Source organism: Mustela lutreola, chromosome 1 (genome assembly GCF_030435805.1).
Source record: "Mustela lutreola isolate mMusLut2 chromosome 1, mMusLut2.pri, whole genome shotgun sequence".
NCBI classification, from domain to species: domain Eukaryota; kingdom Metazoa; phylum Chordata; class Mammalia; order Carnivora; family Mustelidae; genus Mustela; species Mustela lutreola.
The window spans coordinates 118,602,014-118,629,127 of record NC_081290.1 but is presented as its reverse complement, the minus strand read 5'-3'; the positions used below and the strand labels follow the sequence as shown (position 1 = coordinate 118,629,127).

At 38.3% G+C, this 27,114-nt stretch overlaps 1 protein-coding gene across 9 annotated transcripts in view; it reads right to left on the bottom strand.

Moving 5' to 3' along the window:
* FAM13A (family with sequence similarity 13 member A) overlaps positions 1 to 27,114 on the bottom strand; it is a 368,957-nt gene that overhangs the window by 265,904 nt on the left and 75,939 nt on the right. For 8 of the 9 annotated variants that reach the window (XM_059172961.1, XM_059172915.1, XM_059172900.1 and 5 more), the window contains exon 4: positions 10,642 to 10,819. The exons of the other annotated variant lie outside the window; for it this stretch is intronic. In XM_059172961.1, the coding sequence (XP_059028944.1) occupies positions 10,642 to 10,819 (178 nt within the window). The remainder of the gene's footprint in view (positions 1 to 10,641; positions 10,820 to 27,114) is intronic. 9 annotated transcript variants of the gene reach the window in all.

Sequence of the window (27,114 nt, the reverse complement as noted above, 5' to 3'; positions counted from 1 at the left end):
TGAGGTATCACTGAAAGGCCATCTAACTTCTAAGTAAATTGGGGACTGATTGAGGCTTTTGTTACAACTGCATGAAAATTCCATTTCTTCTCCTTAATCCTACATTTCTCTTATGGTTTCCATGGGTAGCTCTAAAGAGCATTACCAATACAATTACTGTTTGAAATCTCAGTCTCAGGGTTTATATCTTGGACAATTCAACCCATAACAAAAAGTGATACAGTAATATTGAAAGTAATGTTCTAAAATGATACTGAGAGGAAATTCATTTTAAATGTGTTTATAAGAGGATATAAAGGCTAAAAATAAATAAGACCTCATAGGAAAATGGGCAAAGATAGGAATAAACAATCATGAGAAAGAAAGGCAAATGGCCCTTAAACAGTTATCCAGTAGAGATGAGTAACTTCGTAATAAAATGAATGTGACTTAAAACTATGTTAGCACCACCAATGAACAAAACAAAATTAAGAAAACAACTGTATTTAGAATAGCACCCAAAAGAAATATCTATTAAGATTCAACAAAAGAAGTACAAAATTCATAATCTGAAAATGATAAAACATTGTTGAAATAAATTAAAGAAATGGAAATATATCCCATATTCATGGATTAGAAAATATAATATTGTTAAGATGTCAATACCCCCTAAATTGATGTACACATTCAACAAAATTCTTATGAAAATACTGCCTGGCTTTTTTACATAAACTTATAAGATGATCCTATATTCACTTGGAAAACCAAGGGACCTAGAATAGCTAAAAAAAACTTGAAAAGAAAAACAGGTATAAATCGACTTTTCCTGATTTCAAAACTTACTAAAAAGCTACAGTAATCAAGACAATATGGTACTGGACTAAGTATAGATGTACAGAGATCGATGGAATAAAATTGAGAGTCTAGAAATAAACCCTGTCGATCATAGTCCATTAACTTTCAAAAAGACTAAGATTATTCAATGGGAAAAATAGTACTTTCAAGAAATGGTACTAGGGTAATTGCACCTCATGTGCAAAGGAATGAAATTGTGCCTTCCTTACAAGGCACAAAAATGAACGTGAAATGAACTTCATGATGAGAAGAGTTAAAACTATAAATCTCGGGACGCCTGGGTGGCTCACTTGGTTAAGCAGCTGCCTTCGTCTCAGGTCATGATCCCAGCGTCCTGGGATCGAGTCCCGCATCGGGCTCCTTGCTCCGCAGGGAGCCTGCTTCTCCCTCTGACTCTGCCTTCCACTCTATCTGCCTGTGCTCACTCTCGCTCGCTCGCTCTCTGACAAATAAATAAATTTAAAAAAAAATTTTAAACTATAAATCTCTTAGAGAAAATATCTTCATAAGTTAGGCAAAACCTTCTTAGATGCAACACCAAAGCATAGGCAACAGGAAAAAAAATCATATACTGAACATCATCAAAATTTTTTAAAAATCATGCTGAAAAACACACAACAAAGAAAAGAAAATAGTTGGGGATTGCTGGCAGATGACTGACTAGAAGGACCCTTACCTTACTTCATACAACGGTTACAACCAGATAATATTTATATCACGATAAGTAACCCAGAAAATGACCTGAAGACTGGCAGAACAAACTCCATAACTAAATGAAGAGAAGAGGCTATATTAAAGAGGGTAGGAAGGGCAAAGATAGGGTCCAGAGCTAAATGGATCCAAAGGACTGTCCTCTGAAGAGAGGGATACCACTAATGTGAACAGGGGAGAGAAAAAGATCCTCATACCAGAGAACACACATGGGGCCAAATTTCATGAGTTCTTACAACCAGTAGGACTTAAAACCTGGACATTTAAAAATCAACAGACCCCTTTGGGAGAGCCAGGAGGACAAGAGGAAACTGAGTCTCCATTTTCAACAAGACAGCATAGAAACACCCTGCACAGATTCAGCATAGAAGCAGCAGTTTGAAAAACACCTGGGACATACTGGAGGGAGAGATGTTTACTAATCTCAGAGGGAGTCCCGAAGGGACAGAGATCAATGGGAGACTCCTCCAGGAGCAAAAGAGTTGGCAGGTGCCACTTCCCTCCCTGACCCCCAGCATAAACTCACAGCTACCTGCAGAAATCAGCATGATGCCTATACTAGCTTCCTAACTTGCTAACACTGTGCGTCCCTTGCCCCCTCCAGCCAGGCTTGCCTCAGTCCCTTCCCAGCAGGTCTGCTCCTACAGAAAATCAGCACAAACCTTGCTAATACCATGCCTCTCCTCACATCACTTTGTGGATCCACTGGCACCAATCTAACTGACCTTGGTCTTGGCAGTGGCAAGTCTCCTCTTCAAGAGGACCAACTGCAAAACTTGCTAATACTATAAGTCCTGCCCCAGCTCATGTTGCAGATATGCCCCTTCCAATATGCTCTTGGCTAGAATTCATCCAAAGTGGTGCCACAAGCCAGGCAGTGTGCAAGCAGCCCTTACAGAGGCCAGCACTACTGCAGAGGAACTCCTGCCTCAGGGAAAGGGAAAGATAACCAGTGAGATTGGCTCCAGCAGTAGGCTGGAGGCAGACATCTGGTATGACTACAGTCCTGCCTACCAGTGAAAGCTTCCCAGGAGAAAATTCAGGGAAAGCACCCTGCAGTTCGGTGTTACCGCATCTCTGACAAATGAAAAAGCAGCTCAGCCCCAAGAGCAGGGAACAATAAACACACATAGGAAACGTGCCTCAAGTGCCAAGTTCTAGTGAGTAGGGTGATAGCATACTTCAGAACAGGACCTCTTCTTCATAAGGTCATTACTTTCAAGAGCAAGAGACATAGCTGAATTTCCTAACACACAGAAACAGACCTAGAGAGTTAGACAAAATGAGGAGACAGAGGAATATGTTCCAAATGAAAAAAAACAGAACAAAATCACAGCAAGACAGCTAGACAAAATGGAGAGAAGTAACTTGCCTGATAGAGAATTTAAGGTAATGATCATAAAGATACTCACTGGACATGAGAAAAGACTGGAAGACATCAGTGAGACCCTTAACAAAGAGGTAAGAAAGAATCAGAGTTAAAGAACACAATAAATAAAATAAAAAATACACTAGATGGAATAAATAGTAAATTAGAGGAAGCCGAAGAATGGATCAGCAGCCTTGAGGACAGAGGGATGGAAAGTAATTAAGTTAAGCAGGTAAGAGAAAAAAAATTATGCAAAATGAGAATAGACTTAGGATACCCAGCAACATCATCAAATGTAATAACACGTGCATTACAAGGATCTCAGAAAAGAATATAGGGCAGAAAATTTATTTTATGAAATAATAGTTGAAAACTTCTCGAGTCAGAGGAAGAAAATAGAAATTCAGAGCCAGGAGGCATAAAGATCCCCCAACAAAAACAATCCCAAGAGGTCCATACCGAAAAATATAGTGATTAAAATGGCAAAAAGTAGTGATAGAGAATTTTAAAAGCTGCAAGAGAAAACAATTACATATGAAGGAAACCCCATAAGGCTATCAGCTGAAAGGGAGTGGGACAATAAATTCAAAGTGCTGAAAGGAAAAAACCTGCAGGCAAAAAATACTCTATTCAGCAAGGCTATCATTCAGAATAAAAGCAGAGATAAAGAGTTACCCAGACAATAGTTAAAGACATTCATTACCACTAAACCAACCCTATAAGAAATGTTAAAGGGGACTCTTTGTATGGAAAGGAAAGACCATATGTATGAGCAAGAAAAGTAGGAAGCACAAAAGGAATGTTTATATAAATCAGTCGAGGGACTCACAAAATAAAAGGAGGTAAAGTATGACACTACATATCTAAAACATGGAGGGGGTGGAGTAAAGAACAGGTTCAAACTTAAATGACCATCAACTTAAAACAGACTGCTACTTGCAAAAGATGTTATATACAAACCAATGGTAAACACAAATCAAAAACCAGTAATAGATATGCAAAGAATAAAATTAAGAAATCAAGTATATCACTGAAAAGCCAAATAATGAGAGAGCAAGGGAAGAAAGGAACAGAGAAAAACTACAAAATCAACCATAAAACAAGTAACAAAATGGCAATAAAAACATGCTATCAATAAATACTTTGAATGTAAATGGACGAAATGCTCCAATCACAAACACAGGTGACTGAAATGGATAAAGAAACAAGACCCATCTACATGCTGCCTAGAAGAGACTGATTTGAGACCTAAAGACACCTGCAGATTAAAAGTGAGGGGATGGAGAAATACATATCATGCAAAAGAATGTCAAAAGAAAGCCAGAGTAGCAATACTTATATCAGACAGAACAGACTTTAAAACAAAGACTGTCACAAGACATATCACTGTATAACCATAAAGGGAACAATCGAACAGAAGATATAACTGCTGTAAATATTTATGCACTAAAGATGGGAGCACCCAAATGCATAAAGCAGTGAATAACAAACATAAAGGAACTACCTGATAGTAATATAGTAACAGTGGGGGGACTTTAAACACCCCACTTACATCAATGTAAAGATTGTCCAAATAGAAAATCAACAAGGAAGCTGTGGCTCTAAATGTACCAGAGGAAGGTAACAGATATATTCGAAACATTCCCTCCCACTCCCCCCAAAAATCCCTCCTGAAACAGCAGAATACACATTATTCTCAAGTATACACAGAAATTTCTCCAGAACAGATCACATATTAGGCCACAAAACAAGTCTGAACAGATTAAAAAAGATCGAAGATATACCATCCATCTCTTCTGACCACAATGCTATGATATTAAAAATCAATCATAAGAAGAAATCTGAAAAGCGCACAAATACATGGAGGTTAAATAACATGCTACTAAGCAATGAATGGGTCAACCAAGAAATCAAGGAAATTAAAAAGTATATGGAGATAAATGAAAATGAAAACACAATAGTATGAAATCTTTGGGATAGAGCAAAAGCTGTTCTAAGAGGAAAGTTTATAGCAATACAGGCCTACCTCAAGAAGGAAGAAAAATCTCAAACAACTTAATGTTATATCTAAAGCAGCTAGACAAAGCACCAACAATACCCCTAATCAGCAGAGGGAAGGAAACAATAAAGATTAGATCAGAAATAAATGAAATAGGAACAAAAACAAAAACAAACATAAAACCCAAAACAATAGATCAATGAAACCAGGAGCTGGTTCTTTCTTTATTTAAGATTTCATTTATGTATTTGAGAGATATTGAGAGAATGAGTGGGGGGAGGGGAAGAGGGCAAAGCAGACTCGCCGCTAGCAAGGAGGCGAATGTGGGACTTGATCCCAAGGTCCTGGGATCACGACCTGAGCCAAAGGTAGGTGCTTAACTGACTGAGCCATCCAGGTACCCAGGAGCTGGTTCTTTGAAAAGAAAAACAAAATTGATAGGCTTTACCTGACTTGTAAAAAAAAAATTAAAAAATAAATTTTAAAAAAAAAAAGAAAGAAAGAAAAGAAGGGCTCAAACAAATGAAAGAGTAGAAACAACCGAAACCACAGAATTGCAAAGGATTAAAAGAGAGTACTATGAAAAATTATATGCCAACAAATTGGAACTAACCTAGAAGAAATGGGTATTAAATTCCTAGAAAAATAGAACCTCTCAAAACTGAATCAGGAAAAATAGAAAATTTGAACAGATGGATTACTAGCAATGAAACTGAATCAGTAATCAAAAAACTCCCAATAAACAAAAGCCCAGGAACTCACAGTTTCACAGGCAATTTCTAACAACATTTAAAGAAGAGTTAATACCTATTCCTCTCAAACTATTGTAAAAAACGGAAGAGGAAGGAAAACTTCAAAATTCATTCTAAGAGGGCAGCTTTACCCAATATCAAAGCAGATAAAGACACTACTATAGAGAACAAACTGATGGTTACCGGTGGGGAGGTGGGTGGAGATACGGGTGAAATAAGCAAAGAGGATTGAGAGTACACTTATCCTGACCAGGACTGAGTAACAGAATTGCTGAATCACCACAATGTGCACCTGAAACCAATATAACACTGTAGATTGACTATACTGGAATTAAAATGTAAAAAGGAAATGAAAAGGCAACTCAGAATGAGAGAAAATATTTGTATACCCTATACTTAATAAGGGACTTACATCCAAAATTATGAAGGACTTCTAACTCAATAATAAAGAAAAGCTGATTAAAATTTGGGTAGAGAATCTGCACAGACATCTCCCCAAAGATGTACAAATGGCCAATAGATACATGAAAAGATATTCAACATCTGGGAAATGTAAATCAAAACAATGAGATACCTGGGTGCCTGAGTGGCTCAGTCAGTTAAGGATCTGCCTTCGGCTCAGGTCATGATCTCAGGGTCCTGGCATCGAGCCCCAAGTTGCAGGGAGCCTGCTTTTCCCTCTCCTTCTGCCTTTCCTCCCCATTCCTGAGCTAGCGCTCTCTCTCTCTCTCTCAAATAAATAAATAAAATCTTAAAAAAACAGAAACAAAACCAAAAACAATAACATACTACTTACCAGGGAAATTCCAAAATTCCTCTGAAAGAGAAAATTTGATAGAAAAATAAAGGAGCACAAGAATGAGGCATATAAAAGCCAGAAACAAACTCATGTATGTGTGCAAAGTTAATATGTGATAGAGTTGACATTATAAATTAGCAAATGGTAATGCTGCTCAATGTATTATTTGGCAGCAATTAGCTATCTATTTGAAGAAAATCAAACTGGATCTATACATGACACATGATAAATTCTAAATAAAAGTGAAGAGGTAATCATAAAAAACTATAAATAAAACAGAAGAATATATATTGTAATATCTTGGTTATTATTAAGACAATATTTTAAGTAAGAACTAGTATTCAGGTTTATTATTAAGCAAGATACAAATCCCAATAAACAGAAAAGGGAAGAGTTGACAAATCCAAGTAAATTAAAAATTTTAAAAATTTTAATATAATAAATCACCATAAAACTAAAAGGCAAACAGAATAAGAAAAAAGTTCTGTAACTTTTTTAGCAAAGAATTAATTTTTAGAAAACCTAAAAAACTCCTATAAAGCAAGAAGAGCCACAGATATAAAATAAAGTAAAAAGCAAGCACAAGACAGAAGCAGAAACTACGGAGAAACACAAATACTAATGCCACCCATCACATAAATCTAAAATATATATACAATCTCACAAATAATTCAGAGAGCATTTTTTCCCATTAGATCAAGAAGTATTTAAATGTGTGTTAAAACTCAGTATAGCAAGGTTACAGGGAAAGGAGTATTCCTAAACACCAATGGAAGAATAATATAAATTGTTATAGTCTCACGAACGGCACCACACATTAATTTTAAAATGCATAAATCCCTCAGCCAAGCAATTCCACTTATAGGTTATCTATTCTAGAGAAATAGTTTCGGATGTACATAAAAAGTTACAACACTCAATATGTTCACTACCACTCTGTCTTAATAAGAACTGACACTTCAGTGCTTATCATTACAGGGAAAATTAACCGAGTTAGGGAGAATTCATGATATTCAATAGTTAAAGAATGGGGTATGTAAGTAGAGTGGTATTATAAGTTCCACTGCTACTGTAAGAAAAATAAAGCTTCAAAATACATGCATCACGATCAGACTTACATTTAAAAATTGAAGATTTATGGCCATGTTCAGAAATAAGGAAGGAAGGCTATCTACGTAGTGGTTATGGATTTTATCCCTAAGAAGGAGAGGTTGGCATGGGATACTTTAGTTTTATCCTCTATACCTCTATATTATTTGAGTATTTACAATGATAATATTACATGATCATCTAAACTTAATAAACAAATAACTGGAATTACATGTTGAAAATCTGTAATTACAGAGCCACCCAGAAGCCCAGCATTGAGAGTACCGAACATTCACTTTGTTGGTGAATTTGAATTTTTAGTGCACTTTCGTCCATTTTATGATCATAAATTTCATAGCCAATACCTTTTTATATCTGAAATTTTATGTTCTTTCAAAAGTTAACACTATTTCATGAGAATGTTCTCTTATTTAAAAAACAAACAAACAAAAACTCTTCCTTGTCTATTGACTAAGACAATATATTCACCTTGGGTATAAGAAAAGCATTTCCTTTGTTTGTCTTTTTGTGGTTCATGTGACAATTATCCTTGAATCTTAGTCCATACATGTGATAAAGATGGTCAGTGGAAAGCTAAGTGGAAAGCTAAGTGTGGTCACTGGAGTTCAAGTGTTTGCTTTTCCTTAAGCTAGACAAAGGAACTTCAAGAACAACATAAACAACTTTTGCCTCTTTAAAATCAAGCAGATAAGGGAGACAGTATAGAACTTGGTAAGAGCTCAATAAACAGCTCTTTTATTTTTATTTTTTTAAAAGATTTTATTTATATATTTGACAGAGAGAGAGAGATCACAAGTAGGCAGAGAGAGAGGGCGAAGCAGGCTCCCCGCTGAGCAGAGAGCCCAATGTGGGACTCTATCCCAGGACCCTGAGACCATGACCTGAGCCAAAGGCAAAGGCCTAACCCACTGAGCCATCCAGGTGTCCCAATAAACAGTTATTTTAAAAATTACACTCTATCTCAATGAGAAAAGTACCTAGTGGCAACTTCTATATTTGTAAGTTTAGAAATACATACCAAGTCGATCACACCAATACACCTGTACTTAATGCCATTGAACTGTATACTTAAAAATGGCAAAATAGTAAATTTTGTTAAGTATATTTTACCACAATACAAAAAGCTTAAAAGCTATACTGATTAGTAGAGCCTATAGTAAAAATTCATTACTTATTTGATATTTGGTTGAAGCAGGTTATCAGAAATTCTAGATCAAGGCCAATTCAGTAAGTTAGCCATGAAGTGTTGATCTGTGTGTTACAAAATAAGCTCTCTAGGGGCACCTGGGTGGCTCAGCTGGTTAAGTTTGACTTCAGCTCAGGTCTTGGTCTCAGGGTCCTGGGATGGAGCCCCATGTTGAGTTCTGCACTCAGTGGGGAGTCTGTTCTTCTCTTCCCACTCTTCTGCATGTTCTCGTGCTCTCTCTCATTCTTAAATAAGAAAATAAAAGCTTTTTAAAAAACCTATTCTATTTAAAAATTCATTTTCACCTCTCTTAGAATCTAGGGTTTCAAAATTACTGAAAAGTTTTCTGCTTAATTTCTTACATGTAGATCACCAAAGGTTTATTCTGAGCATAGGAGTAAAAAGAATAAATACAGTTTATTTCTCTAACACAAAATTCATGAGTAAGAAGTTAGTGCAGCTCATGTTTGAGATATTTATTCACAAGACCCTAACGTATCCTCTGAAATGCTACTATTTAAAATTTAAATCTCAGGATGCCTGGGTGGCTCCGTTAAGCATCTGACTTCAGCTCAGGTCATGATCCCAGGGTCCTGGGATAGAGTCCTGCATCGGGCTCCTTGCTCATTGGCTAGCCTGCTTCTCTCTCTGCTTGCCACTCTCCCTGCTTTTGCTCGCTCACTCTGACAAATAAATAAAATCTTAAAAAAATTTTTTTAAAATGTAAATCTCTAAGTTACAATGGGAATAGTTATTAAAATAAAACTTCTTGGGGGCACTTTTGTGGCTCAGTCGGTTAAGCGTCTGACTCTTGATTTCAGCTCAGTTCATGACCTCATGGATCCTGAGATCCAGCCCCGGGGAGGCTCTGTGCTGAGCGGAGAGACTACTTGAAGATTCTTTCCCTCCACCCCTCCAGGCCCTTGTGTGCACATGTGCTCGCATGCGCTCTCCTCTCTCTCTTTCTCTCTCTCTCAAATAAATGCTTTTGTTTTTTTTAAACGTAGAACTTCCCGCCGTAGGTTATGAATGTTCTGGAACCCTGGACTACTATGATCTAAGCCAGAGTTTATACTGAACAATTATTCTGAGGACTGTAATATTTGTAGTTCTGGGTTGATGAATGAGTCTATAGATCAACTGACTGTATAAACAGATACACTACTTTAAAAATTGCTGAGAATTTATGAGAGCTTTTAAAGTGTGAGTATATTCTTTCTCTGTCCTTATAACTAGAAGAAATATGTTTGATAACAGTGGAGATTAATAGGTTAATAGGAGAGTTAAAAGAAAAGTCCCTGGATTTCAAAATCATGTTTCACATATCAACAATTAAAGACCTTTAAGGAATAAAAAGGAAAAGAAAATAAAAAGTTTTACAAAAATTCTTGTGGCCAGTGTGATAGCACCCGCCAAAGAGAGTTTATTTATTCCTAAAGTCTAGTTTATTCCTAGAAAACAAATGTAGCAAAGGTTACGTTTTTCTGTCACTGACAAAATGAGCTTGTATTTTTCTATTAGCAATGATTTTATCACATTAAAAAATTATGCAATATATTGTACTCCTTCCATTTCTGCTAATCGATGCTTCAGATTAAAATGTTTAAATGTCCTTTTTAGTGAAAGTAAAACATATTTCCAGAATTCTAAATAAAGTTGTTGGAAATATTGTAAATTATGGCTTTCATGAAAAGGCGTATGTGTCGTTTTCAAAATTGGGATGAAAATCAAGGCTAAAATGCCCAATAGCAAGATAGAACTCCTCCAACATAAATTGGCTGACTTTTCAGTCTGAAACATGATTCTACAACCCAAGTGATTTCAGGCAGTAATAAAGAAAAAGTGGTATGTAATAGTAAAAGCAAAACTCCACTAACTTACTGAAAGCAATTTGGCCCAAATACAGTGGCGAGATTGTGAACATTCATGCGGTTCTGCACATGGTGCTTGGCTACTTTTGTCAAGAACTGGCATAGGTACTTGAGGAGGCAGTAGTGGGTGTCAGGCAGCTCTTTTATTAAGTCTCTTAAGCTACTCTCCTGAGCATCATTTCTGTCATCTGGAAAGAAAAAGAATAAAAAACGCTCTCAGGCATACTGCATAGTAACAACAACCAAAGCACAGAGGCATCGTAAGGTCTAATATTTTATTCAGGAAAAATTCCTAAAGGCTTAAATAAGCCCTTGACAAAAAAAGGGGGCAGTTTTGCCTTTTCTTTGATATTTCAGCATTGAACTTATTTTAATGTTAAAGATTTACTAACTCATTCAAGACACCCTGAAAATTAAAGCTTTACTAATGCATAATATGGGTTCGTATTTCACTTCTGTGTGTCCTTACCCAAAATTAAGATACAGGTTGGCTTTTTATCCATAGTGGAACCTCCTATTTGATTACTGTCTTCAAGCTCGTTAAAAACAAGAATCTCTTAGTTGAATAAAATTTAATACAAGAGACATTCCTTGGTCACCATGAACAAGACTAAACTTAATCATCAGGAAATCTGTAGCCAGAGGAAACTAAAGGAAACTTTTAATCCCTACATAGCTTTTTATCTCTCCCATGTCAGAGTTTAGAATTTAATATGTGCTTATCATACAAACACCAAAAATATCTCACAGTGAGCCAAAATTCAGACAGACATATGAAAAGCTTCCTTCCATTCTCAAAGACTTAAGGGTTTTATCAATATCTAAATACAGAAAAGTTATTTTTAAAAATTGTATACTACCTTCTCTCAGAGGCAAACATAAATATTTTATAGCAAGGACTTTAGGGGAATAATCACAACCCATCTATGTCTAAGGCAATGAGAACTTAATCCAGTTACTACTAATATACATTGGATTCCTTAACTTCAGTCAGTTGCTTTAGCCAGTCAAGTGAATAAGAAACAGCAAAGAGAGGCAAATGTGATACAAAGGAAGTGGATTAGTCAGTGTTACAAAATTTATGCATAACATGAGGCCATCAGAGGAAGCGAAAATCCAGAAAACATTCAGAAACTCACAGAAAATGCTGCTAAGTGGCCAGAGAGCAAGGATCAGGAAGGTGGGTTCAGGAGTCCCTTTCTGGGTTAGGATCTGGGTTCTGCCACCTGACACCTGCGTGACCTTAGACTTTAAACCTTTCCTCATTTATAAATGGGAATATTAACTACCTCATGAGGTTGTGATGAGGATTAAGAGTTTCAATTTACAAAGTACCCAAACCAGAGAGGTTGCCTCATGGTAAGTGCTATGTAACTACTTGTTAAACAGAGTAACTTCTTTTACTTTACCTTCATTGATTTGGTTTTATGAGAGCGCTGAGGTATTAATGAAATGTCTTTTAATATGAACCCATTTCACCTTTATGAATGTTAGAATAAGGGATGCCGCCAAAAGTACCAATGCCAAAAACATGTAGACTTCAATCTGTTAAAATCGTTTTAGAGAACATTCTATTTCTGGTTGAAGTAACTATTTCTCACTGATCACCAACAATGTGGTCCAATAACCACTACAGGGTTTACAGAAAAACAGTTTCTTGATATTAAAAAATTTTCACATTAAATTACTTTTAAAAAAGAAATCATATACAAATATTTCAATAATCCCTAAAAATATGTAGTGTGTTGCTTATGATGGCATTATTTTCCACTGTATTATGATCTTGACTATATAAGAAATAGAAATAATTAAGTTTGGAGTGATTAAAAATTTAAAAACTACCCCTTGCTCATACCTTTATGGTTAGAAATAAATATGAACTAAAAGAAAATGAATTCTACTTTGCCTTTTTAATTTTCTTACTGTGACTAATCCAAAGTGAATCTGGATGTTTTCATGGGTATGTACTGTCTGTTTAAAACTATGGTTTAATTCTAGCATTTGAGGATACAGGCAACAGCATTCCTACAGCCTTGATAATGGGCCATTAGTCTTCTGGCTCTGAAATGAAACCGCAAATCCTAAGGCAGGCAATGTGTGAAGACACCAAATTGAATAAAACAAATATTGAAAACAGTTATGAGTTTATGACAATAATAAGATCTTTGAAAGAGAGGGAGAACTTTCATCACTGACTTCCAATTTTCGAAATATGATAAATAATTTTCCCAGGAAATAAACTGGCAAGTAATAGGAAGGGAGACAAATACAGTCAGAGAATCTCAAATGTAACAAAACAACATAATTCCTTTAGAGCATAAATGGAAGAATCACCAAATATCTTCTCAAAAAGAAAAAGCAGCTGAAGAGAAAATACCTTCCATTTCCTATGATGGAAGATAGACTCATCGATTCACTCACTAGGCGAGTATGCGAGTGTCCTCTACCTCTGAGGCTTTAATCTCAACACACTCACTTCTCACTTTGAACCCTGAATATTCATAATTTACCTCCTGACTCTGTTCACATATACTGACAGTGCAGTAAAGACCCTGATTTATTAACATAACATTTTTTGTCACCTCTTTTCCTACTAATAATGTGTTAACATACCAAGAATCTGTAATTTGTGTTGTTTCTAGAAATGTGGTAAAAATCGCTGCTACCCCCAGCCTGCAGCAATCTTATAGACAAGATTTCCTATACATGAGATTAATTGCTCAACACCTTTAAAAGAGGCTTCTAGGGGCGCGTGGGTGGCTCAGTTGGTTAAGCCTCTGCCTTCAGCTCAGGTCATGATCTCAGGATCCTGGAATAGAGCCCTGCATCGGGCTCTCTGCTTGGTGGGGAGTCTGCTTCTCCCCCCCTCCCTCTGCTCTCTTTCTTTGTCTCTTTCCATCTCGCTCTCTTCCAATAAATAAACTCTTTTTTTAAAATGTTAAATAAGGGGCACCTGGGTGGCTCAGCAGGTTAAGCCTCTGCTTTCGGCTTGGGTCATGATCTCGGGGTCCTGGGATCGAGCCCCACATCGGGCTCTCTGCTCCGTGGGGAGCCTGCTTCTTCTTCTCTCTCTGCCTGCCTCTCTGCCTGCTTGTGATCTCTGTCTGTCTCTCTGTCAAATAAATAATATATATATATATTTTAAAAAATGTTAAATAAAAAATAAAGGAGGCTTCTAGAGGAATGCCTAGCACAGCAAGTGGGGACGGGGGTGGTTGGAGAGGAAGCAGTATTGGTATAAATGTGCCTTTTGATGCCTCAGAGCAAAAGCTTATAATAATTACTTTATTATTGCTTGCATTGTTTTTTGATTTACTGATACCTAAATATAATAAACATCACTTGCCATTTGTGCTCTTGCATCAATATTAGTAATTAGAATACCTCTAAGTTCTCACATTATTAAAAAAGCAAGCAAGCCTTCTATTTTTGTGAACATTTATTCATTATACTTATGCTGTGTGTAATATTTATCACATGCTTTCTGTGTGTCTGGCATTCTCTAGGGATATAGCACTGAAACCAAACTTCATGCTTTTATAAAAGTTACAACATGATGGGGGAGACAAATAGTAGTCTCATAATATATATGTGAGTGGAAATGTAAATGCTCTGAAGAAATTAGGCAGGATTAGAAGGAATAAAAGCAGTGATGTAGAGGTGGGAATGTTATTTCATTCAGCATGAGCTGGGAAGGCTACTCTGACATGGTGACAATCAAGCAGAGAGCTGAAGAAAAGGGAGAATGCTTAGCACATGCTCATGTGCTACTAATCAGTAGAAATGGCAAGGGCCATGGCCAAGTGCTGGGAGAGTGGAGGGAAGTGAAATCAGGAGACAGTTCAGGAAAGACCCAGGGAAGATCATTACAGTCTTATTATAAACCATGTTCCCACACCCTCAAACCTGAGTGAGGGCTTTGAGCTGTGAGATTGGACTTATAGGACCAGTCTGGTTGCTGTGTTGAGTCTGGACTGTGAGGTGCACAGGGGAAAGCAGGCTGCTGAGCTGGGAGAAGATAGTCCCAGAGAGAGAGGCTGCTTGGTTGTCCTGGAGCAGGGAGATAGCAGTGAGATGGTAAGCCAAGGGCCATTCTGCATATAGTTCATATCTTGTTTGCTTTACATATGGAAGATGTTTGTTTTACATATGAAAAATGCATGCATGGAATACACATTCAGTCATTCAACAAATATTTACTGAGTGGCTCTTCTGTGCCTGGCACAATTCTAAGCATTTGGGATACATCAGAAAACACAAACAGAAATCCTTGCTCTCAGGGAACTTAGATTCTAGTAGGTGCCACCTTAAGCGATAAATACAATAATTAGGTCTAGAGTGAAGTCAAAGTACATATGGTTGGAGTGAGGGTAGTGATTACAATATAAATAAAATCGTCAGCAAGGCCCTAATGAGAAAATATTCAGTGTTTACTGGCAGTTTAACAACAACAACAAAAATCCACAAACCAGCAAATGTAAGCTCCTCCAGAGTTGGTTGGAGGCTGAGGTTTAAAGGTGTTTTAAATTCCTTCAATGCCTTACATATAAAAAGTGATAAATAGTTTTGATGGCCTGATACACACTTTTAAGATACACAGATAGTTACACAAACTAGCATATAAATAAAGAGACATCTGTATTCCAAATAGATCTTGAAGAACGAATAATTTAGTCTATTTACACAAAGAGCAGAGCTGAAGCATTAAGTTAGAAGGGGATCACAGAGTATTCAAACGATAACAGAAGTGTCATTTGGTGGTCAGAGGATAAGGACATTCATCAGTGAAATTCCACAGAAGGGCCTCTGAAACAGAAGTGAAAAGCACCTCTGAAGTTGCATTAAAATATTTTAACTGCTGGGGTGCCTGGATGGCTCAGTTGGTTAAGCGTCTGCCTTCAGCTCAGGTCATGATCCCAGGATCCTGGCATCAAGCCCCTGATCCTGCTCCCTGCTCAGTGGACAGTCTGCTACTCCCTCCCACTTTTGCTCTCTCTTGCTCTCTCTAATAAATAAAATCTTTAAAAAAATGTTTGACTATTTAAACTTATAGTTATTTCTAGAATTTAATTGGAATAAAAATTAGAATATGTTATAATTTATGAGCCAAAAGGTTTAAGGAAACTTTGCAGATGGAACAATGGTTAATAATTGAAATAGTCATCATATTCCTTAACATTAATCTTTTCCTAGGACGAGAACTTTCTCCATTAGTGAAAGGAGTCATTTCAAATTACACACATTTTCTTGAAAGCTTTCATTTGTTGTTGGGTAATTTTCATCCATTTCTCAAGCTAAAACACAAACATACAAGCAGAGTATACATAGTATATGGAGAAAACTAATCAGCACTTAAGACTGTACCATAAAAAATTTTTGAGTTCCAGATTAAGCAGCAAACATTGAACCACGTGACAAGTATTTGTTCTCATTAAAAAAGATTATGATCATAATCCGCAATGCTGAACCTATCTCACGAGATGGCACTTAACCCTAATCTGGACATTTATCGTGGTGCTTGCCGTGAGCTTTGATTTCTCAATGGCCATGAAGTTATACTCTACTTACAACCTTAGCCTGAGGGGGAAAAAACAGAAACCAAAAAACCCAAAACAGGCAAAATGCTAATCTCTACCATGATATATCTCAGAGCCATGAGAAGGTCAGCCATTAAAAGAACCAAAATATTTAGTTTTGTGGCACCAGATTTATCAAAGTAGCTTTTTATTTCCTCATTAAGCCTCACAAAAAATTTATGAAAACTTGCTAATCTGATAGAACAATAAGCTGTTGCTGACTTTGAAGATGAAGAAAGGTCACAAGCCTGAGCATGTGGACGCCTCTTAAAGCCTAGAAGAAGCCAGCAAGTAAACAGGAATCTTGGCCTTACAACTCCATGGAATGAAAGAGTGCCAAGGATCCAAGAGTGCCATGGAAGCAGCTTCTCTCTGGGAACCTTCAGATAAGTACCCAGGCTGACCAACACCTTGACTTTGGCCTTGTGAGCCTGGAGTAGAGACACCAGCTGAGCCCACAAACTTCTCACCCATAGAATACAGAGATAATTTGTGTGGTTTTTAAACCACTGAATTTGTGGAAATCTGTCACAGCAGCAACAGAAGCCTAATACATCCCCAGTTAGAGAGGACTAGACTGAAGGAGATGAATTAACTTGTCCATGTTCACACAGTTCCCATGTAGCCAAGCTGCAATTCATCAGTGGCAGTCTGACCTCAGAGCTTGTGGTTTGATCAGTGCACTCCCACAAAGTCAGATACTGCTGCTATCATTATCACAGAGCAACTACTACCCGGTCTCGTACATGTAAATGTTTAACAAATGTTTCCTGAATCAACAAATGAACAAGCAAAATTGGTAAGTAGTGGGGGTGGGAATCTTAATTCACTTACATAAATTATAGCTTCATAGGTCCTGAGGTGTATGTGGAGGAATGTTTTAATAAAAACCTCCATGAATGGGTACAAAATGTTTTGTAGCATACATGAGAACAAAACATGAATTATGTTTCCTTCTAAATATGCAATTGGTAAGAATGGGGAAAATAATCTTACAACACCAGCTACACTGGATTAGACTGGGTTTTATAGCTATATTTCATACCCCAAGAATGGAATAACTTCTTTAGACTGACAAGAAGCTTATCTAAACAACATAATTATATTTTCTAGTTAATGGAATTGGTATATTTCTATATAAAAGGAAAGGTTATATATTTACAACTTTCTTGCAACCCTTGTCCATGACAAAGTTCTCAGGTCCTCACACAAATTTCTGAAAGGACAGGATGATAAAGTAACTGATAACATTTATAAATTACAGTCTTTTCTTAGACATTAGTGAAACTATGAATCTTATCTGATTAGATTCTACAAATGCAGAGGTATGCTTATTACCAAATTAGCCAATATCTACACTGATACTTCCAGCTCCCAGAATGAGCCTGCACGGAAAGGCAAGGCCTACAGGATGAAAAAAAAAACTAGATGATACTTTAATACTCACAGTCCCATAATACTCCCAATGATACCTAAATAGTATGTCAGCAAGTCTGTTCTGCGGGCATTTACTGAGTGCTGAATGCTTGCCAATGCGGGCAGACTGGCATAGATAAAAACACAAGAAATACATGAAATAATCTAACGTCAAAACTGGGAGCTCAAAGCAGGCTAGATATCAGATACAAGCATTTAACAGCTAAAGAACCTGTTTATGTGGGAACGTCAGCACACAGGAGAATAGAAAAAAAAATTATAGCACTTCGGAAGGGGAGCCTCCCACAATAAAATATGCTAATCTTGAACAATATTGGCAATATCCCAGCTAACAAACTTGGCCCTTTCCATAAATCTAGTGCTATATTAAATGGGCAAAGTACAGTAAGTAACTTCAATGGGAATCACTTTACCACTAGTTTCCCACCCTCTAAAAGACTAGTGATTAAATGCTCAGCTGTAACGGGACTTATTTGGTGTCATATGAGATAAGCCATCAAACTCAGGGTTCTTAAGCCTCTTTTGGAAGTTGCCTCTTTCTCCTCTAAGTCCTCAAATTGTTTACGAACTCAGTGTAAAGGCTGATTATTTCCACGGGTTTAGCAAAATACTGGTATTGAGAATACAGCTTAACAGCATTAGGGCAGAGCTATAGGCGCCTAGCAAGTTGATCATCTGTAATCCCTTCAAACTGATATTCTTTAAACTTTCATTATTTTACATGACTTGATTTTCTACTAATACAAATTTTATATATATAAATATCAATACATATAAATATATACTTATATATTAAAAATTCATTTATTAGCTCTTCTATTCCTCTTCCAGCTCACTTAAGATACTCTTCACATAAAACCATTAGTGAAAAATACAGATTTTACTGAGGATTTCATTCAATTCACAATTCATTCTAAAAATCCCTACTAGACAGTATCATCTTGGCCTTTAAGCAGCTGGTCTCCTCTCTGTTTTCCCTCTTCAAGCTCATCATCTTTCTACTATTAAAAATTCTATTCCCTGTACTACAAGAATAAAAACACAGACAATAATAGGTGTTGGCAAGGATGTAGAAAAGCTAAACCTTCATTCATTGCTGAGGGAACAGAAAATAGTACAGCTATCTTGGAAAACTGTTTCTTAAAATGTTAAACAATGTCACCCTTTGACCCAGCAATTCCACCCCTAGGTGGATACCCAAGAAAAATGAAAACATATGAGTCGGGGACTGCCTCCGGCCGGGAAAGTCCCCGCCATTACAAGAAGGCGCTTGGCTCACTGCTAGCAAAGTACGCTGCAAGTATACAATGAACTTTCTGGTGAAGCCCGCCTAAAGGAGGACATAGTTATTGGCTGTATCAAATTTAATCAGCATAGTAACAGGACTCTCATTGGCTCTTCCCATGGCTTGACCCCTTATTGGTCACCCTGCTGTATATAAGCTAAGGAAGTTGATTAAATAGACGGAAATGAAGCATTAACACCATACCAGGCTCGTTGTCGTCCTTGCGGGCTGAGGGCGACAAATGGTGCTGAGACCCGGGAAATATTAAGAAAAATAGAAAAACCTTGCAAGGGAGAAGTCCGCAGGTAAGCGGGGAAGGGACCACGATCAAAGTGGTGGGAATCTTGTACAAGACCGCAATAAGAAGCGGGGCGGCCTTAGAGCCGGGATTTAATAAATCCGCAATAAGAAGCGGGGCAGCCTTAGAGCCGGGATTAAGCAGCGAGTATACACGGAACAGCCATTAGGTTGGGATTCTAATTATGGGATCTGGACTGTCAAAGTCAAGGTTAGAGGGTTCCCTAAAGGACCTTCTAAAGGTCAATGGCACGCCATTAAAAACGAAAACTGCTAGGACATTCTTGAATACAGTTGAGACAGTGGCGCCTTGGTTTCTGGACGAGGGCTTGCTAAATATCCCCCAATGGGACCAGTTAGGTGAGGATTTTAAGAAGAGGGATAAAAATAAACCATTGCCACCGGGAACGTTAGTTATATGGACTCTAGTCAGAGGGTGCCTGGGAGGATATAAGCCGAAATGTGATTCAGTTATTCAGGAGGGCGCTGAGGCACTCCAGGAAGTGAAAGAAGAACGCTCATCTCTTGCTTCGGAAAGGAGTAGTAGAAATGTCGGGGGAGGAGCTAGAGTGGAAGTTCAAATTAAAACCAGACCCTCCCTGTTCAGCAGTGACCCCTAGTGCTCCGCCTCCTTACAATCCCCTGGCGGGGGAGATAACATGTAAATGTCATCACTCTGCCAATGAGGATTGGAAGACCACATGGAGGGGGGCCAATAGCAGCTCGATGTTCCCAGTTCTAGAGGACCAAAATCATCAACGGTATCACCAGCCCTTGGAATTTAAATTAGTTAAACAATTAAAGGAAGCGGTCATGCAGTATGGCCCTCAGGCAGCATTTACTATTTCTCTAGTGGAGTCCACAGCAGGCATGAATTTAATCCCCGAAGATTGGGGGAATTTAGCAAGGGCAGCCCTCTCTGGAGGGCAATATTTGGTCTGGAAGACAGCATGGCAAGAGCATTCCCAGGATGTTGCACGGCGTTATGCCGCGGCAGGCAATCCACAATGGAATCTGGATATGCTTATGGGCATGGGGCCATACACTGGTAAACATGACCAACTGCAATACAACCCTGCCGTATATATGCAGATTGCGGCTGCCAGCTACCAAAGCATGGAAAACCCTCCAGGGCAGTGGGGACTTGCAGGGTCAACTATCTAAGGTGATACAAGGACCAAATGAAGCATATGCTGATTTTGTTGCAAGATTGGTGCAAATAGCTGGGAGTGTATTTGGGGATGTTGACACAGCCATGCCTCTAATTAAACAATGGCCTATGAGCAAGCCAATAAATGGTGTAAAGAGGCCCTTAGGCCATGGAAGGCTAAAGATTTAAGCACATACATTAAGGTATGCAGGGATAATAATGACAGTGTTATTCAAGGACAAGTACTTGCTTCAGCCATTACTCAAGGCCTTCAGGGCATTCAGCTATCCCAAGGTAAGGGCGCTAAAGGAAATTCTGGGGAATGCTACAAATGTGGAGCTCAGGGGCACTTTAAGCGAGAATGTCCTGACAGCAAGGGTCCCCCAACAGTAAAGCAACCTGGCATATGTCCTAGGTGTGGCAAGGGTACACACTGGGCGAATGAATGTCGCTCAGTAAAAGATATTCAAGGTAATCCACTACCCCCAAGGAATTCAAAAAACGGGAAATGGGGCCCATCACCCCAGGGCCCTCAAATGTATGGGGTGCTTCAACAGGTAGCCCGCACGCATTACCCGCCGACGAGCCAAGGCGGGCTACAAAAGGAAGCGCCGGATTGGACATCCGTGCCACCACCAGACTTGTACTAACCCCTGAGATGGGAACCCAGGTGGTGGAATCGGATTTTAAGGGCCCACTGCCTGTGAACACTGTAGGCCTATTATTAGGGCGTAGCTCCACAGCCCTTGCTGGATTAATAGTACACCCTGGAGTAATTGATGCTGATTATACAGGAATAGTCAAAATATTAGTGTCTTCCCCTCGTGGCATTACAGTTATCAGTCCAGGTGATAAAATAGCACAAATTATAGTGTTACCAAGCTGTCATAAACTATTCCCCAACACAGAAAAATCCCGTGGACAGAGGGGTTTTGGCTCCACTGGCCCGCCCCTCACATGTCTAACACTTGGAATGGAGGCTAGACCTCTTTATTCTCTGTGGATCAGAAATAAAAAATTTATGGGCCTTCTGGATACCGGGGCTGATCGTAGTATCATTAATGAAGTTGATTGGCCAAAAGATTGGCCCCTACAAAGGGCTGATCAAACCCTTAGAGGCCTAGGGGTTGCCCAAAGTCCTATGTGTAGTGCTGCTACATTACCATGGAAGGATTATATGGGACAAAAAGGTACCCTTTTACATAGGGCATATCAGGGCACATACAGCTCTCCCCGGCCCCTTGACGGAAGGCAATCGCACTGCAGATATGTTAACCAAAGAGCAATTTATCTTCACTTTAATGGAAAATATTCAACAAGCAAAACAATTTCACAAGCTATTTCATGTTAATGCTCTTACTCTCAGACTTAAATTCAACATAACAAAAGCTCAAGCCAGGGACATTGTAGTCTCTTGCAAAAACTGTGTTACCCTCTTGCCATCCCCCTCCTTAGGAGTTAACCCACGAGGCCTGTTACCCAACCATATATGGCAAATGGATGTTACTCACATCCCTGAATTTGGTAAACTAAAATATGTGCATGTTTCCGTGGACTCATGTTCTAGTGTCATATTCGCCTCTATCCATGCTGGGGAAAAATCCAAAGATGTTATTTCCCACTGCCTTCAAGCCTTCGCTGCTTGGGGTAAACCTCGACAATAAAAACAGACAATGGACCTGCATACACCTCACAAGTATTTCACGGTTTCCTTACTCAACTAAACATTACCCTAAATCATGGTATTCCCTACAATCCTCAAGGACAGGCCATCGTGGAACGTGCCCACTTAACCATCAAACTCTTTTAAAACAAAAAGGGGGAATAGGGGACACGTTCCGGTCCCCTAAAGACAAACTAAATACAATTCTATTTATTTTAAATTTTTTGACGCTTGATAAAAACGGTCAAGCAGCAGCTGAAAGACATTCAGCCCTTATGGATTCTTCCCCCAAGCCCTTAGTTCTTTGGAAGGATATCCTTACGGGACAATGGAAAGGCCCGGATCCTGTATTAATCTGGAGCAGAGGTTCCGTTTGTGTTTTCCCACAGGACAAAGACGTGCCGATTTGGATTCCAGAGAGATTGGTCCGGAAGGCCCCTGAGAACGAGGATGAGGACCGAGGAAGCCGTGATCCTCCTACTGTCGTGGGGGACTCTGATATTCCTAATTCCCCTGATGGCGACACGTGAATTATGGGCTATTCTGAAGGCTTGGCCCTATCCTTTACCTTTAACTAATTCTTCCTTTATCTTCCCCCCGTTCTTCACTAGCTGATGTACTGAGTGTTGGTTCTATTGTTCCTTTTTCTGCGCTTTGTGTTACCCCTGTAAAATTCTCTTAATTTAATAAGGCCAGCAATTCCTCCCAACAGCTCTCTTAGTGTTTGCAGGGTACTTGGTCTGACGATTTTCAAAATTTCACATGAATCCTTCTGGCTGAGATAACTTGAGTAAATAGTACGCGTGTGCAACCAGCTTCCCTTCCAGAGCTATTTCCAACATTCAGCAATATGTTCCAGTTCACCAAACAATGGGCTGATACAATTGGTCATCTTGTCCTCCTCCTTATTGGCATTCTGCTTCTATTCAGATGTTCACCAGTGGAGAACACAGCAGCGAGAGCAGAGCCGAGCTATAGCACAAGCCCCTATGTCAATAGAGGCTGGGACATCTCCCCAGATGTGGCTAAGCATGCTAGATCGGTAGTCAAAGACGGGTAAGATCAGTAGAGAAACATACCAACCTAAGACAGGACAGAGATCATCGATATCTTGTGTCTGATGACGGGTAAGGATGTTTTCTGCTACTGACGACCTAAGACAGGCACGATCTCTGCCATAAAACAAAAAAGGGGGAGATGTCGGGGACTGCCTCCGGCCGGGAAAGTCCCCGCCATTACAAGAAGGTGCTCACTGCTAGCAAAGTACGCTGCAAGTATACAATGAACTTTCTGGTGAAGCCCGCCTAAAGGAGGACATAGTTATTGGCTGTATCAAATTTAATCAGCATAGTAACAGGACTCTCATTGGCTCTCCCCATGGCTTGACCCCTTATTGGTCACCCTGCTGTATATAAGCTAAGGAAGTTGATTAAATAGACGGAAATGAAGCATTAACACCATACCAGGCTCGTTGTTGTCCTCGCGGGCCGAGGGCGACACATATGTCCCTATAAAACTTGTGCATAAATGCTCATAACAGTATTCATAATAATCAACAGGTAAAAACTACCCAATGTCCATCAATGGGTAAATGGATAAATACGATATATTCATACAACAGAGAATTAGCCTGCCATAAAAAGGAACAAAGTACTGATGTTCCAACATGGATGAAACTTGAAACACATACTAAGTGCAAAAGGTCAATCACAAAAGACCACATATTGTGTGCCTCCATTTACATGAAACGTTGCTAAGTCCAGGTACATCTGTGTAGCCAGAAAGATTAGTATATGTCTAGGGCTGGGAGAAGTGGGGGAGGTGAAGAAGAAGGAATGGGAGTATCTGCTAATGGGTGTGGAATTTCTTTTTCTTTTGGAGTGATAAAAATGTTCTAAAACTAAATAGTGGCGATGGCAGTATTCTGAAAATACTGAACACCACTGAACTATGTACTTTAAAAAGGGCAATTTTATGTGTATAAGTTGTATGTCAATAAATCTGTTCTAAGGAAATTCTGTTGGCTTTAAAATCAAGTATATAAAAAAAGAAAGTTAGAGGAGACCTTTTAAACATAAACTTATCTACTTTTCCTCTTAACACCTCACTAAAATGACAATGAAAGAATTTTTAAAAGGTATAAGGCATCAGCGCGCGCGCGCGTGCGCGCACAAACACACACACACACACACACACACACACACACAAAACAACTAGTTGTTCTAATGCAGATTAGCTGCTCAGCCACAGACTCTCTATCCAAGTTTTCATAATCCCACTCACTACTCCATGCTATCTCCTAGGGTCAAAAAGGAAAACAAAGATATATAATGGGCTCGGGAAACGAAAGATCTAGTTACCAGGATCTACAATCTTAGAGATCATGGGGGGTTATATAGACAATTTATTTTCCTGTCACAGGAATCTGGAGGTAAGTAGAACCAATTGGAATGTCATCAAATATATAGAGTCAGGTGTGGGAACCTCGTTTTCCTGGCACGTTTCCAATTTATTCCAGTGGAGGTTTTGCACATTTGACTGACTGGCTCCTTGGGCAAATATGCAGGTGGCAACCTTGAACTCTTCTCTGGATTTAAGTCTACCCAGAAAAACCAAAGTTTATATATTTGGCATTGTTTATAGAAAAGCTAAGAGGCACATTCTGAAAATGGAAAGGGCTTAAATATGGAGTTTAGTGTAATGATTCTGGTTTTTCATAGAAACAAATTTGAGGGTTGAATAATTTCAAAAGAAAAGGAATTTCTCAGTAAGAAGGAATTAACCTGGGGAAGGAAATATGTCGGATACTTTCTATGGAGCTCATGCTATCCAAAGAATGATTATGTAATAACTAGTATTGTAACTAGCCAACATTTGCATGGTATTTTAAAATCTGCAAGGCAAAACTCCAACAATATAAATGGCATTATGATACATAGTATGGATAAAAGACAGGCTTAACTCAAACTTACTCTAGTGAATTCCTCATGTAACAAAGAAAACCATAACTGAATCTTAAGCACAATTCAGTTTATTTAATTAGATTTCTTTACAATTAGGCACTGTACTGACTAAAATGACCCTATTATTAGGGTGGTTTTCTTAAAAAAAAAAAAAAAAAAAAAAAAGGTTGCTGTCTAAATTATCAAATTCTCATAAGCTAAAATTCACAGGCTCTTAACTCTCACAAACTGTTTGCACAGCTGCTACTATAAAACTCTGTTCCATTTAAAATCAAGTACAGAGGGAGAAAAAGGAAAGGGAGAACATCCATTTTAGGAGGATTGATCACTTGTGTTTATCTTCTTCCCCAGAATCCACTAAAATGACAATAAGATGTTTAAAAAATATAAGCACCAAGGACAGAAAAGAACAGAGAAGAGAGAGGCAGATGATATTTCAAAAACATCTGGGAGTGAATCCAAGTGACTGAAAAATCCCGGTATGTTCAAAGCCTATCAGGCTTAGATGAGCCCTCTCCCACCCAGTGCATCCAGGCAAGCACGTGGTCAGGCAGGAGGGCTGAGGCTTAGTCTCTGGATACTGTTAATGGATTCTTGTACTCCAGATAGTGAAGAGCTAGAGCAAGAAGAACAGCTGAAAATGTGAGGACTAGTGAAAATCTGCTAAGAAAGAATGGGCCTCTTAGTACACTTCCTATTTCTCTGCTCTTGAGGAAAACAATGGCTGAAGAGAAAAATATGCCCATATAGAGACATCTGTGGTTCCCCAAATCAAATTGGTTACATTTCCCTCCATCTATATCCACTACTAATCCTTCTAAAGCAAAGTACCCTTGTCCTCATATACAAATGTTTTTCTTAAATCACAATAGCAAATATCATGTATGTTTATATGAAGAGATGCACAAAATCTCACAGACAAAACTAATATAGGGAAAAGAACACTTAAACAAAAACAAACCTTTGTTAGTATTCCCAGAAAGATAAGATTAGGAATAGGATGCTTTGAAAAAGAAATAGCACTTATATTTTGGATATTAACAGCATAAAACTAAAATTTTTAAAGTGAGGTTGGAAAATAAAGTTGAGAAAATTTAATAGAAAATAGAATTAAAGACTGTGATAGAACAAGCATTCAAGATGGTGACACAGAAGATTCTAAGCTTATCTCCTCCCAGAGATAAAACCAATCTACAGCTACACATGGAACAATTTCCTTTGCAAGACCTGACAAATAGCGGAACAGCACCTGCATAACAAAGCATGAAAGCAGCACACTGAGATAGGCAGGAGAGGCAGGGACCTGGTCTCACACACATAGAAAAACCCACCTCAGGCATAGCAACCACAATAAAGAGGGATTTTAAAAATATGTAGCTTTTTCCTCAGAACCAAAGAATTTGGACACCCCAACTCTTGGGATCTGCAATGGAGAGAGGCTGCCACAACATCTGGCTTTAAAAACCAAGAGGGTTTATATTCAGAAGAATCACAGAGCTGTGGGGAATGGATAGCCCACACTGAAAGGGTACCCCAAGACCCAATGTACAAATAGTAGTTTCAACAGTTCTTAGATCCACTGCTAATCTGAGAGAAAAAAAAAATCAAATAAGTGGAGACTAAACGACATGCTACTGAACAACGAATGAGTCAATGAAGAAATCAAAGGAGAAAACAAAAAATACCTGGAGACAAATGGAAAAGGTAATACAACAGCTCAACAATCTATGCAGGAAAGTAGTAGTAATAGGGAAATTTAGAGCAATTCAGACCTACCACAAGAAAAAAAAATCTGAAATACATAACCTAACTTTATACTTACGAACTAAAAGAAAGAATAAATGAAGCCCAAATTAGAAGGAAGGAAATAAAAATCAGAGCAGAAATAAATGAAACAGAAAATAAAAGGACAATAGAAAAAAATCAATAAAACTAAGAGCTGATCTTTGAAAATATAAACCAAACTGACAACCCTTTAGTTAGACTCACCAAGAACAAAGAAGAAAGCACCCAAAATCAGAAATGAAAGGGGGAAAAGTTACAAGTGATATCATGTAAATTTAAAGATCCCAAGAAACCACTATAAACAAGTATGTCAACCAATGTTGTAAC